Source organism: Notolepis coatsorum (genome assembly GCF_963971535.1).
Source record: "Notolepis coatsorum genome assembly, chromosome: 19".
Taxonomy (NCBI): domain Eukaryota; kingdom Metazoa; phylum Chordata; class Actinopteri; order Aulopiformes; family Paralepididae; genus Notolepis; species Notolepis coatsorum.
Window position 1 is genome coordinate 30795002 of NC_140183.1, and position 17877 is coordinate 30812878.

The 17877-nt window shown below is 42.9% G+C and overlaps 1 protein-coding gene across 1 annotated transcript in view; it reads right to left on the reverse strand.

Moving 5' to 3' along the window:
• Positions 1-1903: 1903 nt before the first annotated feature.
• The window catches only part of LOC311246127 (acyl-CoA dehydrogenase family member 10-like), a 53721-nt gene continuing 37747 nt past the window's right edge, over positions 1904-17877 (reverse strand). Inside the window, exons 10-12 of the mRNA XM_084336230.1 lie at positions 16674-16792; positions 13041-13180; positions 1904-3119 (exon numbers count right to left, since the gene is read on the reverse strand). Coding sequence (XP_084192356.1) covers positions 2952-3119; positions 13041-13180; positions 16674-16792 — 427 coding nt within the window. The 3' untranslated portion in view covers positions 1904-2951. The remainder of the gene's footprint in view (positions 3120-13040; positions 13181-16673; positions 16793-17877) is intronic.

The window sequence follows — 17877 nt, forward strand, 5'->3', positions numbered from 1 at the left end:
TCCACACCAAGTTCCAATGCTTGTTATTATACCTCATTTCATGTCGTTTTGCCATTTTGTGTGGAGGAAAGTAGGCGTGTGTGTGTGTTTCCACCAGTTAACATTATTGGGCAAACAATTTTTTTGTGTATTGTAATGACCCTGCTGTGTTACAAACATATTATACATTCATGGTTGTGTTTCAGGGACACATGTAGTAAAGGAGAGGGGAGGAGCAGGGGAGTACAGCCCAGTGCAGAGTGGGCAGTTGTTAAGTTGCTCCGTCCGCTTGTCATCATGTCTTTACAAGCGCCAACATTTTATTTATCATCTAACTTCAATACAAGCTTAATATTCAACATTGAAGATCAGTAAGCCTCTACAGATATTGAGCGTCATTGTGTAAAATGTGCAACCCTGATTCCACCTAGTATCGCATAGTCCCCCCTGAGACGTATTCGTCGCATGGCTCCCCGTACTGAACCATGTACCGGGAAGTTGGGGGACGAATACATATCGTTACACCCCTGTTATTTTAACCTGTATTTATCTGGGCATTTATCAAAGTCATTGTACCTCCGCACCCATTGTTACTTTTTCCACTGTTGCCTGAGTCCATTTCCTGTTAGGTTACTGAGATCTTAAAGAACCTTGGAGCTCACATGGGGAGGTTTCACCCTCCTCACCTGACACAAACAACAGAGGAGACAGCTTCTAATGAGGGGGAATGGGGATAGATAAAAAGAAACTCAGCTGACCCTGGATCAGCAAACAACGGCCAGAAGGCGAATTAGCCACAGCTCGCCCAACAGAACTGGCTACACACTATAGGGACTGGATGTGTGCAACGGACAAGGCCACCAGGGAAATCTGCATTCGGAACCACTCTTCTCCGTGTGTAGTCAACCTGTCAAAGGAGAGCTGGATGAGTGGCATATTTGTTCACAGTTCAACATCCAACACCAACATAGGAGCAGAAAAAGAGCGCTACTTAGCTTGGGGAGATATAGTAGAGTTGGTTCCCAAGCCAAGGCGTCAAGCTGGTTCTGCTGTGTTGTGGTTGGGTTGGAAATAGCTGGTTTTGGCATTGGCATGAAGAACTGTCATGAAGGATAGCAGGGGGCCATTGACGTGAGACTACCTCGTGGAACCATATTCCATATTTCCTTCCTGGTTTTAACCCCAGGTGTCGGCCCATGCTGTCATTACCATCCTATAGGAAGGCTTGAAGGGACAGCAAAGGGAGGGGAGAGAGGCACAAAAACAAACAAACTAATCCATATAGGCCTGAAACCTGAAGTTCACAGCTCCAGCTGTCCCACATTAACGCAGTCATAATCAATGTTTTCTCTAGGGCCTGAACACAACCTGGGGCAACAATAGCAGTTTGCAGCAGTTTAGCAGTTCACACAGGTTTGATCACAGCTTAATATATTTATTAATATATGTATTATTTATTATCTTTATACAACAATGACATGACTCCACATGTTAGACATTTCCTTGCTCGTTCATTCAGGGCATTACATAACATTACATGAAGATCATTGAATTGTTATCAATGCTGTTACCACTGCCTGAAGTTTCCATGATAAGGCCTGTAACCATAGTACCAGCACAGGTGGACTTCAGACTGGAACCAGCCTGTTTACAGAAGCAAGCACATACTGATAACAGAGGTGTGTGTGTGTGTGTGTGTGTGTGTGTGTGTGTGTGTGTGTGTGTGTGTGTGTGTGTTAGGCTTGGCATTGGTGCCTTTTTCACACAATGATGATCAGGAAAAGTCAAGTCAAGTCAAGAGTTTTATTTGTCACGGCATACAGTGAAATGCGGGTGGTCATGCCCGCAGCGATTGTGCAATAATACAAGTAATAAGAATAAGACATAACAGGTATAATGTACATAAAGTTTAAAATGCATGGTAAAAGACATGCTAAGGTCCTGCGATAGTGCAATACAGTGTTAAGCTACAGATGAGGCACTGGGTCTTATGTACACTACTATACAATACTATACTATACAATATACAGTTATACTATATATCCTTATGCTATCTTGCTATATCCATCTATTGCTATACAAGAACCCCTCCCGTTCTTTATTTTTGTTTTTTATAAAGTAAAGTGACCTTTTCATTTTGTAAAGTAACCGTTTGGTGTGAGCGTGTGCAGCATGTGTGTGTGTGTGTGTGTTCGTGCTAAAGTGACTGTTAGTGTGTGAGCGTATACAGTATGTGTGTTGTGTGTGTGCTTGTGTGTGGAGAGTTCAGTGTTCAAGACTCTGATGGCCTGGGGGAAGAAGCTGAGCCGAAGTCTCTCTGTCCTAGTTGCTGGTGTGCGCAGGCATTTGCCTGACCGCAGCAGCTTGAACAGGCTGTTGTTGGGGTGGTGAGGGTCTTTCATTATTCTGCAGGCTCTGGATTTGCACCTCTTGTTTTGGCGCTCAACTGCTGGCAAGATAACCCGACTATACTCGTGATTGGCGCTGAATGTGTTAAAGTCCCCAACCATGATGAAAGCAGCCTGTTTTTGGTGTTTCATACAGTTCCTTGAGTGTCTGTGTCGGCGCTAGGCGGTATGTATACAGATATCATGATACCAGCTGTGAACTCCCTCTGTATCCAAAAGAGTCGGCGTGGGATAGAACGATATTCCAGGTCTAGGGAACAGAATGTTATCTTATCGCATGCCAGGGAAAAGAAAAACAGCTTCTGGAATGAAAGAGAAAATGGCTTCTTCTTCCTGTGTGGCCACACACTTGTAGCTACAATGCAATAATTTATTGAGACATTACAAAACCAACATTTCCATAGCTCGACTGTCTTCATCAGAGTTAATCTACGGATGTTTTAATGGTGTAGTACACCAAAGATGTATGTGTCAATGTAATTCAAACACATTCATGCATCAAAAATGTATTTATAAAATTATTTTCAATATATCATGGCGTATAACTATACATGGAGAACCCACTCAGTGTTTAAAAAGCCTGAAGCCTTCCTGAATAGCATAGTCCCAGGCTAGCTCAGCCCGCCTCTCCACCACACACAGCCTCTCCCACAGCCAATCACACTGCTCCAACCCACAAACTGCTCTTTGCTCTGCCCCCTTTGTCTGCTGCAGCTGGAACTTCACTGTCACCTAAGAGAGAGAGAGAGAGAGAGAAATATATATAGATATAGATAGACAGATATAGACAGATAGACAGATAGACAGATAGACAGATAGATAGATAGATAGATAGATAGATAGATAGATAGATAGATAGATAGATAGATAGATAGATAGATAGATAGATAGATAGATAGATAGATAGATAGATAGATAGATAGATAGATAGATAGATAGATAGATAGATAGATATAGACAGAGCGACAGATAGATAGATAGATATATAGACTATAGACAGATAGATAGATAGATAGATAGATAGATAGATAGATAGATAGATAGATAGATAGATAGATAGATAGATAGATAGATAGATAGATAGATAGATAGATAGATAGATAGATAGATAGGGCTGTCTTAAATACTTCGAAGCTTCGTTCGATGGCCATGGGATTCGAATGGGAAAATTAAATTCGAATATATATTTTAAAAAATGCTGCTTTTATAAAGCCTCAAATGACGGCTTACAATATTTCATGAAAGCAAAGTGTTTCGTCTGTCTAAGATTTAAAAAGGTTTAAACTTTACAGCACTGACAATTCTCTATAGTATTTTTTATAGTGTCCCGACCCATATAAAAACATGTCTTAATAAAAAATTAAGTCGAATTCTGCCTTTGTCTCTATTAACTACATATAAATATTTATATAATTGTTTGCTTTATAGACAAAGGTTGCAACATAATTATGTAATGTAATGTTGTTGGCTGTGTAACGGAGAGCAGCCGCCCAGGCAGCGCAGCTCCTGACTCATTATTAATTTAATTAATTAATCCAATCCAATCCACTTTATTTATAGAGCACGTTAAAAAACAACAAAGTTGAAAAAAGTGCTGTACAAGTCCCACAACATAGAATAAATAAATAAATAAAATAAAATAAAATAATTTTTTTTAATAATTTTATTTTTTATTTTTATTTTTTATCTCAAAGCTTCGAATTAAAATCGAATCCCGGCCCCGAAGCTTCAAATGCCAAAGGTCAGCCCTATAGATAGATATTATAGATAGATAGACAGATAGACAGATACAGACAGACAGACAGACAGACAGACAGACAGACAGACAGACAGACAGACAGACAGACAGATAGATAGATAGATAGATAGATAGATAGATAGATAGATAGATATAGACAGAGCGACAGATAGATAGATAGATATATAGACTATAGACAGATAGATAGGATAGATAGATAGATAGATAGATAGATAGATAGATAGATAGATAGATAGATAGATAGATAGATAGATAGATAGATAGATAGATAGATAGATAGATAGATAGATAGATAGATAGATATAGATAGATAGATATATAGATAGATAGTGTGACGATCCTGGTGGTGTTCAGACTCGTCACAGTTCAAAAACAAACAAATTCAATTGTCCACACAAGTGCAATATCAATCAATACGAATATTTATTGATTACAGGCAGAATATAGTCCGATGGGCAAAAATGGAATGGTCAAAACACAAAAACAGGCTCTCGTACAAAAAAAATATTGTTCAAGGGAGTGTAAGGGCTGCGTGTGTGTGTCGGTCACAAGCAGATAATAGGGTTATGAATAACCACTAAACTGCTTATGCAGACATCAAGGAGAAGGGGAAAAACAAACAACAAAAAACAACCTTTACAGGTGGAAGCCTCAAAGTGAGTATTTAAGAAAATAAGTAAAGTCCAAGGGAGTTTATGTGCCGTGGGTAGGCAAAGGACAGTTCCAAAAGAACACAAGAAAACACTTCCATAAAAGGCCCAGCCTCTACAAAATGAAGTGTAAAATAAGCCAATAGCCCAAAACAAGGATGGCTACAAAGAAGGCTAAAATGCTGAACAGGGCAGCACTACACTTTAATATAATAAGCCTGACCAAAAAGATAACCAACACAAGGAAATGAAAAAGCAGTTGACACTGCGAGATCCAAACTTAAATAGACTCAGCTTTGCCATAGGCACAGCTGTACTGAATCAGGTGCAATCAAGCCCACACACCTGCCGACCCATGAGGCAATTAACCACAGAGGCCAGTGATTGACAGCTATCCCTCACAGGTGACAAAATAGACAGCTGTCCCTCACAGAAGTTGGGGACAAAACTGGCTAGGCCTATGAAGGTTCGTACCTGCTTTTTGGTTTGGGGGCGGGGCCAGCTCCGGATGGCCTCGACCTTGCCTGCTTGGGGTCTGATACACCCCCTCCCGATGGTGTACCCCAAGTAGTCAGCATCCTATAGGCCCAGGTGACATTTCTTTGGGTTAGCGGTTAGCCCCGGCCCTCTCAAAGCTTGTAGAACAGCCGTGACCTGTCGTAGATGCGTTCCCCACTCCTCGCCGTGAATGATGTCATCGATGTAGGCCGCTGTTTTCTCCCTATATTCGGGAGCCAGGGAACCTGCCAGTAGCCTTTAGTGAGGTCTAATGTGGTAATGAGCCTCGCCTTTCCTAGCCGTTCAATAAGTTCATCCGCTCGGGGCATAGGGTAGGTGTCGAATTTGGAGATGGCGTTCAACTGTCGGAAATCATTACAGAACCTTGGGGTTCCGTCTGGCTTAGGGACTAGTATTGGACTCCACTATTACTCGCGCCTTTAACATGTCCTGCACTTCTTTTCTCACTGCTTCTCTTCTGGCCTCCGGGAGGCGGTAGGGACGCAGTTTCACCTTCCTCCCTATGACAGTAGGGATGTATTACCTCGGTTCTCCCTGGTTCCGTGGAGAACACATACCGATGGCGTTCCACCAGCTCCCTTAGGTCATTCTTCTGGGGAACGCTGAGTTGGTCTCCCATGGGAACTTCAAGCAGTTGGGTCCGGACTGGTATCTGTGGTGGGGTGAAAGAGTACAGAGCCTCTCGGGCTACCCATTTTTTTAACAAGTTGATATAGTATATCTTCACTGGCGGACGCCTTCCTGGCTGTCGCACTCTATAATTCACCGGACCCACTTTTTCCATAATTTCATAGGGTCCGTGCCACTTGGCTAGAAATGTACACTCTGAGGTGGGAACCAACACTAACACTCTATCCCCTGACTGAAATTCTCGGGGTTGAGTGCCCCGGTTATAGACTCTGGCTTGGGCCTGCTGGGCTTTGGTCATGTGGTCTCTCACCAGTGGCCATCCGCTCCTGTATCTCCTCCACATGATCCACCAAACTCCTGTGCGGTGACGGCTGGTGTTCCCAGGCCTCCTTGTCTATATCCAGCATCCCTCTAGGCCTTCTCTCATACAAAGGTTCGAAGGGGGAGAAACCTGTGGAGGCCTGGGGAACTTCCCTGATGGAAAACATCAAGTACAGGAGGAGCTGGTCCCAGTTCCTCCCATCAGCTTCCATAACTTTTTTAAGCATGCTCTTTAGGGTGCGGTTAAACCGCTCAACTAACCCATCTGTTTGGGGATGATACACTGGCGTGCGCAGATGGGTGATTTTCCATAATCCCGCCAAATCCTTCATTATCTTTGACATGAATGGAGTGCCTTGGTCTGTAAAAATTTCTTCCAGGATTCCCATTCTAGTGATAAGTAACATGAGCTCCCGGGCTATACCTTTTGAGGCCATGGTGCGGAGTGCTGCGGGGTAGGGGTCCCACAAGGTCCATCCCAATCATTTAAAAGGGAACAGATATGATAGGCAGGGATATCAAGGGGTTACGCACAGTCGGTCGTGGAGCTACCATCGGGTCCTACTAATCACCACAAAGTACCAGAAAATACCCTAAAGTACCCCAAAATACCCCAAAGTACCCCAAAGTACCCCAAAGTATACCCCAAAGTACCCCAAAGTACCCAAAAATACCCCAAAGTATACCCCAGAATACCCCAAAGTACCCTAAATACGCCAAAGTACCCCAAAATACCCCAAAGTACCCCAAAATACCTCAAAGTACACCAAAGTATACCCTAAAATACCACAAAGTATCACGAAATACCCCAAAGAACCTCAAAGTTCCCCAAAGTATACCAATACCTCAATGTACCACAAAATACTGGCTCAGAGGTAGGGCTGGGCGATATATCGAGTATACTCGATGTATCGCGGCTTGTTCTACATGAGATGTAGTAAATGACTATATCGTGAACATCGAGTATATGTTGTGTCACGTCGCGGCTGAGATGAGACTTGCTTTAGCGCAGAGCTTTCCTCTCATTTCATTATAGACAGACCAGCGCGGACCTTTAATGACATGCAATTGTAATTTCATTAGACAGACTAGCGCGGACCTTTAATGACATGCAATTTAATTGACGCGAGTAATAGGCTAAAGGTAGCTGCTAACTTATCCCATGACTAGGCTAACTAGCGTTAGCTGCTAACCCTAAAACTTCGAGATGAAGCCACGTTACAAGCCCAAGACTTCCCTGGCTCGCATTAGGCCTGGCAATTTTTTTTGACATTGCTATGTCTATACATTGGTTTCTTGTTCGAATGCATTTATTTCTATAGACCAGTGACATGCAATATAATTGATGCAAGCAATGGGCTAACGTTAGCTGCTAAGTTATCCCATAAATAAGCTAAGCTAACTAGCGTTAGCTGCTAACCCTGGAAACGCTCAAAGCGACTCCACGACACTAGTTCCATTCGTGAGGAAAGGGGGTGAGTTATATTGATGACGCTTGACAACAGAGGTTTATTTATTGGTTATTCGTTTCTTTATATTGGGCATCCAGTTTCAATCTCTGTGTGTTAAACTCTTCCTGTTGACGTTCGAGTGTGACATCATCGCCTACAGCAGCTTATACGCTCAAAACGCTCTCTTCTCGCGCGTTCTCGCCCTCTCTCTTGCTCTCGCTCTCTCTCTCTCTCTCTACATTCAATGATTTAAAGTAGCCAAACGTTACAGTATAAATACTAACTGGATAGTTGATGATATAAACATTTAATTATCTGAAATATTCTAAAATCATTAAGTCAGCTATAAGCCATTATCCCTTTGTGTGTGATTATAATTTTCTCACGGTAGTGTGTATATATATATATGTGTGTTTGGATAGAAAACACAGTACTGTGCAAAAGTCTTAGGCACCCAAGAGTTTTTATATAAATTGTCTTAGATGTAAATAAATTTTTTATTAGTGTTTCAGTAGACTACTCTTAGTACATTTTAATTTAATTAATTTTTAAAGCATCTTCATGGTTTAATAATGCACACATATGTTGCAGGGACTTAATCATCATATTGGCGTGACTGTATGCATCAAAGGGTTAAATCAAGCATTTGTAAGTGCTTTAGAGGAAATGTCAAAATATCGCGATATATATCGTGTATCGTGATATGGCCAAAAAATATCGCGATATCATTTAGAGGCCATATCGCCCAGCCCTACTCAGAGGTAGAGCAGGTCAACTAATGATCATATGGTCAATGGTTTGGTCAGTGGTTTGAATCCCAGCTCCTTCTGTTCACATGCCGAAGTGTCCTTGGGCAAGACACTGAACCCCAAATTGCTCCCAATGAGCAGGCTAGCACCTTGCATGGCATCTGGCTGCCATTGCTCTGTGAGTGCATGTGTGAATTGGTGAAGGAGAGGCAATTATAAAGCTCTTTGTGCAGGTAGGAAAGTGCTATATATGTGCAGTCCATTTCCCATTCCCAAAGTACCAGATATTTTCAAAACTAATATATAATATATTATACATTTCTTTTGAATTTATTTAATTTTTTTTAAGATGACACAGAATGTAATGTAATGACACAGTTAGAATGTCCCGTTATGTTGTCATGTATAGCCTACTGTTGTCTCTTTTCTTCTGTCATTACTGGAATTTGTTAAAAAATGTTATACTGTTTTGTTATTATTGTTGTTGATGTTGTATTGTTATTGTTGAAAATAGATTTTTTTTTTTTTTAGATTAATAATAATAGTTGCCAAGTTTAGGCATCCTTCCCCGCCATGCTCAAGTTGCCGAAGACGCCGTAACTCGTCTTTGATATCAATATTTCAAAAATCTGTGATCGGAATCATATTTCCTTTCCGGGGCCCTGAGACACAAGTGTGATCTCCTCTCAATCCTCTAGCGGTTCAAGACCGCCATCTGGTGGCCGATCGAAAAAACGGATGTTACCTTTAACCCGGCAGGACTCACTCCATATGTGGTCCGGGCACTCGCTAATGTTAGAGAGACTCAGTCTTCACACAGTGAACATCGATCGCTGCAAATAACTCGAAAAAACAACATGATTTGGACGTATATATTATTATACAACCTGGAAATGGACCGGGTATTTCAACATCCCATAATGGAAAACTGTCTACCCCATGCTGATCGCCCAACGGCCCGCAGAGACTGGGGTGAGTTTTAGCGTGTAATATTACCGTGTTCGACACTAACTGCTATGATGAACATTTGACCCACATTAGATGAATGGTATAACGCTGCCCACGGAATTATAAACGCCCCTCGCCCATCCGGTCAACATCAGATGACGTGTAGTAACTTCCAGAAGTCTGTCCAGTTGGATTTTTTTATATCGCGCCGATTGCTATCAAACTGTATTTGATCATCAATATAATGCATTTGGGGCTATAAATCACGTTCTGGAGAAAGCTGCAGAAAGAGATGAAAACATACTTATACTTTAGATCATATTTTAGTATGAATATGTGAATGAAAAAGTTTAACGTTCATACACCCTGAACAATACATATAGGACATTGAATGGGCCCTAATAATGGCAATTTAGCAATAGAATTAAAAAAGTTATAGCCCTGCAAAGAAGGGGAACTTCTCCATAGACAAATAGAGCTGGCAAGGGATGGTATATCATGGATTTAGCCATAGGCAATCAAAGTGTAAACATTTGTTTTGAAAATATGTGGTACTTTGGGAATGGGAAATGGACTGCACATATGTAGCGCTTTCCTACCTGCACAAAGAGCTTTATAATTGCCTCTCCTTCACCAATTCACACATGCACTCACAGAGCAATGGCAGCCAGACTCATTGGGGGCAATTAGGGGTTCAGTGTCTTTCCCAAGGACACTTCAGCATGTGAACAGAAGGAGCTGGGATTCAAACCACTGACCAAACCATTGACCATATGATCATTAGTTGACCTGCTCTACCTCTGAGCCAGTATTTTGTGGTACATTTAGGTATACTTTGGGGAACTTTGAGGTTCTTTGGGGTATACTTTGGGGTATTTTGGGGTATGCTTTGGGGTATTTCGGGGTACTTTGGGGTATTTTGGGGTATTTTGGGGTACTTTGGGGTATTTTGGGGTATTCTGGGGTATTTTGGGGTACTTTGGGGTATACTTTGGTGTATTTTGGGGTATTCAGGGGTACTTTGGGGCATTTTGGGGTATTGTGGGGTACTTTGGGCTATTTTGGGGTATACTTTGGGGTATTTCGTGGTACTTTGGGGTATTTTCTGGTTATTTGTGGTGATTAGTAGGACCCCTACAATCTGACATTCGGGGCAGGAATGACAATAATCCTCCACCGCTCTTTTCACCCCCGGCCAGGAAAATCTGGCCTTGATTCGGTCTAGGGTCTTCTCGACCCCCAAGTGAGCCCCTAGCAAGTGGGAGTGGGCTAGGCATAGCACCGTACTTATATGTGGTCGGGGAACCAACAACTCTAGAATCGACTCCCCTTTTTTCACCACTTGATACAACAATGTTTTCTTGATAGCAAAATGTGGAAACATTCATTCTCCTACCCCATCCATCTTCTTACCGTCGACCACGGCTACCTGACGTAGTGCTGGGGCCAGGTTCTCATTCTCCAGCTGGGTGGTGCCTATTCGTCCCGTCAGTTGTGGTGGTAAGTGGGGTGTCATCGTTCGGGTTGCCGGAGAATAGATCTCCCCAGACAGGTTCGTCCTTGTCGTGGAGTGATGAATCCTCTCCTCCGCTGTCGACCGGTGGACCGTTGTCCTCTGGTGGGCTGGTGGTGGGCTCCGCCTCGTCGGTGTCCTTGCTGACAGGGCTGGAGTCTTCCTCTGGTAGGGGGTCGGTAGACGCCTGGGGGTCCACCTCGTGTAACCCACACATCCGGGTCCTTTGTGCCCGGGCTCTGGTCGGGACAGCGTCTCCCACAGCGGTCAGAACAATGCGCAGTCTGTTCCGATTAATACTGCTACTGGGAGGTTTTCCACTACACCCACGCTCGCCGTACATTTTCCCCGGGTGGAGGTTAGTTCGATGGTGGTGGTCGGATATTGTCTAGTCTCCCCATGTACACATGTGACTCCCACTGTTTTTTCCAGGAGGGGCCCGTCCACCAACTCTGGTTTTACTAGTGTCACCGTGCTCCCTGAGTCTAACAGTGCGGTTGTGTCGTGGTTATTAGCTCTTACTGGTGTGAGAGTGGACGCGTTTGTGTCCTCCGCCCAACAGGCGGTTGCAAGTGCACACGGTCGGGACAGGTGTGGTTCAGCTGCAGAGGGCATCGATACGTCATTTTTATATGGACAGTCTCGGGAAATATGGCCCTCCTCGCCACAATTGAAACACCTTCTTCTGTCATTATACATTACAGGTTGTCTGAAGAGGGGTGTGGGGTTGAGGTAGCGGGATGATTCGAGTCTCTTACCCGTCTCCTTCAGCCGGCTGGGGGGTCTGGTTTTCATGCTGCTACTCCTCCGGTATAGCGATTCCGCTGCTTGATACACCTCCATTCCCTCTACGACCTTGTCGAAACATGTGGGCTTTGTTTGGCTGATGGTTTTACGTGCGTCGGCCGGTAGGGCACGTAAATATCTGTCCATTGCCATTCGTTCGATTGGTGAAATGTTCTGGGGCTCTGCTAATAGCCAGCTGTTTGCTAGCTGTAACAAATCATGTTGTTGTTCTCTCGGGGACAAGTTCCCGTCATATGCCCAATCATGATACCGCTGGGATCGAGTGAGAAATGTAATTCCCGAACGATGCAGTATTTCTTTTTTCAGAAACTCATAAGTTTTATCCGCCAGCGGGGCGGTGTCATGATACACCATCTGGGCTAGTCCAGATAAGAATGGTGCTAACAAACGAACCCACTGTTCTGTTGGCCAGTTCTCTCGTTCAGCGGTGTGTTCAAACGCCGACAAATAACTCTCAATGTCGTCATCGCTATTCAGTTTGACCAGAAAACATCCGGGGTTAATATTGTTCATCTGCCTCTCCTCTCTGTGGGTCTCTCCTCTTCCTCATGGCGCTTCTGATTCACCCATTGCTGGGTCTTGCTGTACCGAGCCCACTCCTGGAACAATGCCGCAACATTGACTGGATTCGCCATTGCTCCTGTGTTTTTGTTTGAAAAATGCTTGTTTTTAAACCAAAGAACGCTGCTCGTATCCTCCACCAAATGTGACGAGCCTGGTGGTGTTCAGACTCGTCACGGTTCAAAAACAAACAAATAAAATTGTCCACACGAGTGCAATACCAATCAATACGAATATTTATTGATTACAGGCAGAATATAGTCCGATGGGCAAAAATGGAATGGTCATAATACAGTCCGATGGTCAAAACACAAAAACAGGCTCTCGTACAAAAAAAGGATTGTTCAATACTAGAGTAGTCGTCCGGTCCAGGGTCAGAACACAAGGGGGTTTCTCAGCCAGTCTAGGGTCCAGTACACAATGAACACCTTCTCGCCTTCACCTCTCCTCTCACTACCTCTCACCTTACAATACTCCGTTAACAACAATCTCTTTCTACACATACTCAGCTCCAACCTCACCTCCTCTCAACTCAACTCTATCTGTCCTAGTGTATTATAGTGTGTGTGTCTGGTGAGTGTGCGTGTGGGATGTGGGTGAACTAATGGTGCACAGGTGTGTTCTATCAGTACTAATAAACTACCTAATTGTTTCTACTCTACTAATCAGGTTTACTGTTACCTGCCTTGCTCAGAAGCACATTGGTAGTCCAGCTGCTGGTTACTAGTGAGAATCCCTGACCTACCTCTTCCTGCTCCAGTACAGCCTGACGGAATAGCTGAAGTGACATGTAGAACCTCCAATCAGCACGCGGCTCCTGCCCCATCCACTCACAGTACTGGCCAATCAGCTGTTCTGGGCTGGGAAAACCCTGCTCTCCAAAGCCTGGTGGACAGTAGACACAGTCAATCAACACATGACTCCCTGTGAGGCCAGTGGTCAAACTATCTGAAGCTCTATGTGGTCAGATACAGTGCAACATCATAGTTACATCAGAGACAGTCTAACGACCCATGGTATGAATACAACTCTCTGGCGAAATCCCTGTTTAAAGTGAATAATTGGTATGGAGTTATGTATCGAGTAGGGATGTCCGATATTATCGGCCTACCGATATTGGCATAAAAATGTGATATCGGAAAATATCGGTATCGGTTTACATTTATTTAACCTTTATTTACCCAGGCAAGCAAGTAAGAACAAATTATTATTTAATTTATTGTCAACGTATGCATAATGTTGTGTTAATTACACAACAAGAGATATGTAATGTTAATTACCTGAAATTATTCAGTTTTTTTGGGGGGGGGGAACCCTGCATATATCGGTATCGGTTGATATCGGTATCGGAAATTAAGAGTTGGACAATATCGGTGTATCGGTAAAAAAGCCAATATCGAGCATCCCTAATCTTGAGTCATGAAATAAATGATATAGCAAATGTGGATCATATTGGCATGAATCTATGCTCAGGTACAGTGACACAAGATTTAGAACCAAAAAAAAAAGGCACGAATCCAACAAACAAACCGGAGATGGGAGACAAAGACGCCAAACTTCAAGCATTGTACATACATTAAATATAATAGATAAATCAAACAAAACTAATATTCAAACATTCATTCTCACCTTGGATGAAGAAAAAGCATTAGATTGGGTATTCTGGACCTTTATTTTTAAACCTCTTGAGCCCTAGCCCTATTTTCAGAAAATCCGCCTAAAAATACATACCTAGTAAATGGAAGATTGCTCCACTTCTACAAGGCCATTTGCATGTTCTTGGTATCTAGGGACATGTATGGATCTCAGGGAATGTATTCCCAGTGTCAGAAATATTGTGTCTGTTACTAGGCTTGAGTAAATTGTTATGAACCAAAGGAGAATATACATTTAATTTTGTTCAGCTTTGACGGTGAATAACACCATGCTAAAATTGACCAGACATGAAGAATTGCCACTGAGCTTATTCAGCACCTTCTTGTGAACATGTGTACAAAAACTCTAAGCAAATGAATAAAGGGAAGATGATTAAACAGAAGGTTTTGTAGATACAGTACTGAATTCTGCCATCCGGACACATGCAATTTGAAATATGATTATAGAATCCTACAGGTCGGTTGGGGACGCCTGCACAGCAGAGACAGGAAATGGCGGGGGTAGTGTGAGCCTCCCACACGTTACACCTCGCCAATGAGAGTCCGCGCTGGCAGGTGAAAAGATGTGACAGGCTGCCTCCTCGTGTATCGGAGGGGACACGTGATGCAAGGCTTCTATCCTCCTGTGACGTACATGGGTACGTGGGTTGGTCATTACCATTATTACTGTATTTATGACACCATCTGAACATCAGGTTAGTATATGTAAATGTGTTATGTTCTGTATGTGATGTGTGTGTGTGCTGATAGCTAATGCTGTCCCTTTCTCTTTCTCTGTCAGGTGCCGCCCGTCCCTACACTGAAGAGTGCTGATTGCCTAATGAATGACAGCTGATGGCAATCACCTCGAGAGGGACGGGTGGACAAATACCTGACAGCACACACACATCCTGGCGCCTCATGCTGTGTCAATTGCCAGTGACCAGAGCGTTTGGAGGTTGCCCTTGTTTTCCACTTTGTGTGGCTTTATATATATTGTTGGCCTCTGTTCCATTTACCACTCTTAAGTGGATCTTCACATATATATTTATACTGCCCTTTGTTTCCACTTTGTGTGGGTTTGTATATGTAGTTGGCCTTTGTGCCTATTTTCTTCCCTGTTAAGGGATTGCTATCTATATACATATTGTTGGCTTTTAGGCCATTTTTGCCACTGTTTCCCCAAGGGAATTTTATACTGTGTTGGCCCTTGCCAACACTTGTGTTTACCTATTACTTGTTTGTTCTCCCCTTACCCTTCTCCCTGTTTGTTAATTGTTTGTGGGTTGTTTTTTCCCTTCTTTATATATACCTATTGCATGTGGAGGTTTTAATCCCTGCCACAGATAATAAATATCATTTACCTTTTGAAAGCGCATTTGTGTTGTTTCCTACCTGCCCGGGACTGTGCTTTAAAAGCATCTACTGAGAGGGGCTGTTTTTTGTTCATGTGCAGCCGGCTCCAGTTTCTATTCTATGTGGTCATCAGACCTTTGTACATGACACCTCCCTACAACCGGCCAGTGGGGGGCATATGTGAGCAACGTTCAAGACAGGGGAGGGGAGAATTGGCACAGTGGGTAATTGGGATGGGAGAAAAATTGAAAAAGAGGAGAAAAAATGGATAAAAGAAAAGAATATCAGGCCTATAAATTACCTTATTAGAGCCAAGTTGCACATCTATGGATCGGGCCAAATCTCCCCTTTCCAATGGCAGAGTTCAATCTGGATTTAGTATCACCAGGCGTGCAGCAAAAACCATGAATGAAATCTACTGTAAGTACAGTTACTTGTTTATAATGAAAATGTATCTGCCATTTTTCATCAGATTGCAACGCCGTTTTTTGCTAGATGTTCAGAGAAAGGTAGAGAAATGAACTGCAAGATAAATAAAAAAGTAAATCCACAAGTCAGATGATTGACAGGAGCTGGCTTGAGCTGGGTAGTGTCCTTTTTTTCGAAGCCCATCGAAAGCCCTGGGTCTCCTCTCCTCATATGACTACAAATTTCCTAGCGTCTATATTCGCCTGTTTCCGACTAGATTTCCAAAACTCATATTTCACTAATAACACTTTAACCTATTGGTAAACAAACGTATTGTTGAAAATATACACTTTGACTGCTGTTTTGACAGGGTTAGGGTCTTTACTCTTGGCTACATTTGAAAGAAAAACGCAACATTAATTCATAGTCTGGAGAGATGGATTTATGGCGTGATGCCATTTGCGGTCCACCACCGGACCACTTTTAAACATGTAAAAGCCTTGGTTTTCACAGTACCTTTATTAAATGGTTACGTGCAATGTATAGCATTTTGTATAGAACAAAAGCCCAGGTTAGAGTTAATGGAACCCTTTCAAATTGCTTTAGGTTACAAAGAGGGACAAGACAGGGGGACCCCCTTTCCCCCCTTATTTTCTCTCTGTGTGTTGAACCGCTGACAGTGCATCAGGAAGCAAAAATAAATCAAAGAGGTGTTCGTCACGGGAGAAAGTCATAAATGATCTCTTTACGCAGATGACATGGTTTTATATATTCAAAATCCTATAAAGTCATAACCGCCACTTATTCACACTATATAAAGTACAGCTATGTTTGTGGATATAAATTAAATAGACTTGAATGTGAGGCACTAATACTGAGGGACAAAGTCCCAACAATATTGAAAAAGCACGTTGAGACTTAATGTACAAAATTAACTATGAATCACATGCGTGCGTGTGTGCGTCTGTGTGTGTGTGTACCAGGCAGGCAGCAGATGCAGCAGCTCAGGTCCAACAGAGCGTCTCCTGTAGCAGCATGACTCCAGTCTGACACACAGACCACCTCTGACAGGCTAGCATGGTACCATACACTACTACCACTAGAGAGAGAGAGAAAGAGAGAAAGAGAGAGAGAGAGAGAGAGAGAGAGAGAGAGAGAGAGAGAGAGAGAGAGAGAGAGAGAGAGAGAGAGAGAGAGAGGGGGGGGGGCAGAGCGACCAGAGAGAGACCAGAAAGAGACCAGAAAGAGAGAGAGGTTTGATTAAAGAACTGGCAGGAGGGCGCCCCAGTGGCGAACCACATAGCGCGCTCAGCCGCAACACGGCCGACCCGGGTTCGACTCCCGAACCCGTTGTTATTTGCCGAATGTCTTCCCCCCACTCTGTCTCTCATTCCTCCTCTGTCTCTATCTACTGGACTGCCCAGTAGAAATAAAGCGATAAAACGCCAAAAAGAAAATCGTTAAAAAAAAAAAATAACTGGCAGGAATGATGAGAAATAGATAATGAAACAATCTCCTGTCAGACTGACAACAAGTAAGACACCACCTTAAAGAGAAACACTTAAGAGAACTAAGTTACACTTAGGCCGTGAGCCAGGGCCCCAAATTTGGGCCACGGGTACCATCTTGGGGGACTAACTTTCATAGTGATTTTTGGGAAAGTATACACCCCTACTGCTAGAAAAGATGTGATAGCAATGCAGCATTTGCCTCCAAATGTGTGCTATCACCCATTTTATAACACTACCAAACATATTTTTCAGGCCTCCTGTCCGAAATTACATGCCCCAAATTAATCATGATAGCTCCTGAACCATAAGGCCTATATGCATGTTTCTGGTCTCCTTTGATAGGTAACAAGCTAGGACATGTGAATCCAGTGTAAGTAAACCCACATCTATTACCATTCCAGAGTAAATGGAGATACAATGAAGGAAAACATAATATGTTTACCCTCGCCAGGTACATATTCTACATTTAAAAGGCAATATCACCATTATAAGCAAGATCCCATGGATAATAATGCAACTGAATGTGTCCTCCTACTCCTTGACTGAATGAATGAATGAATGAAAACTTTATTTAACAGATTGCAGAATGGGTACAATACAGTACGGCTCAATACATACAATTGTTAAGGGGATGCAGACCTGAGAAAGACGTTTGTCTTGTTTCCATCAGGGT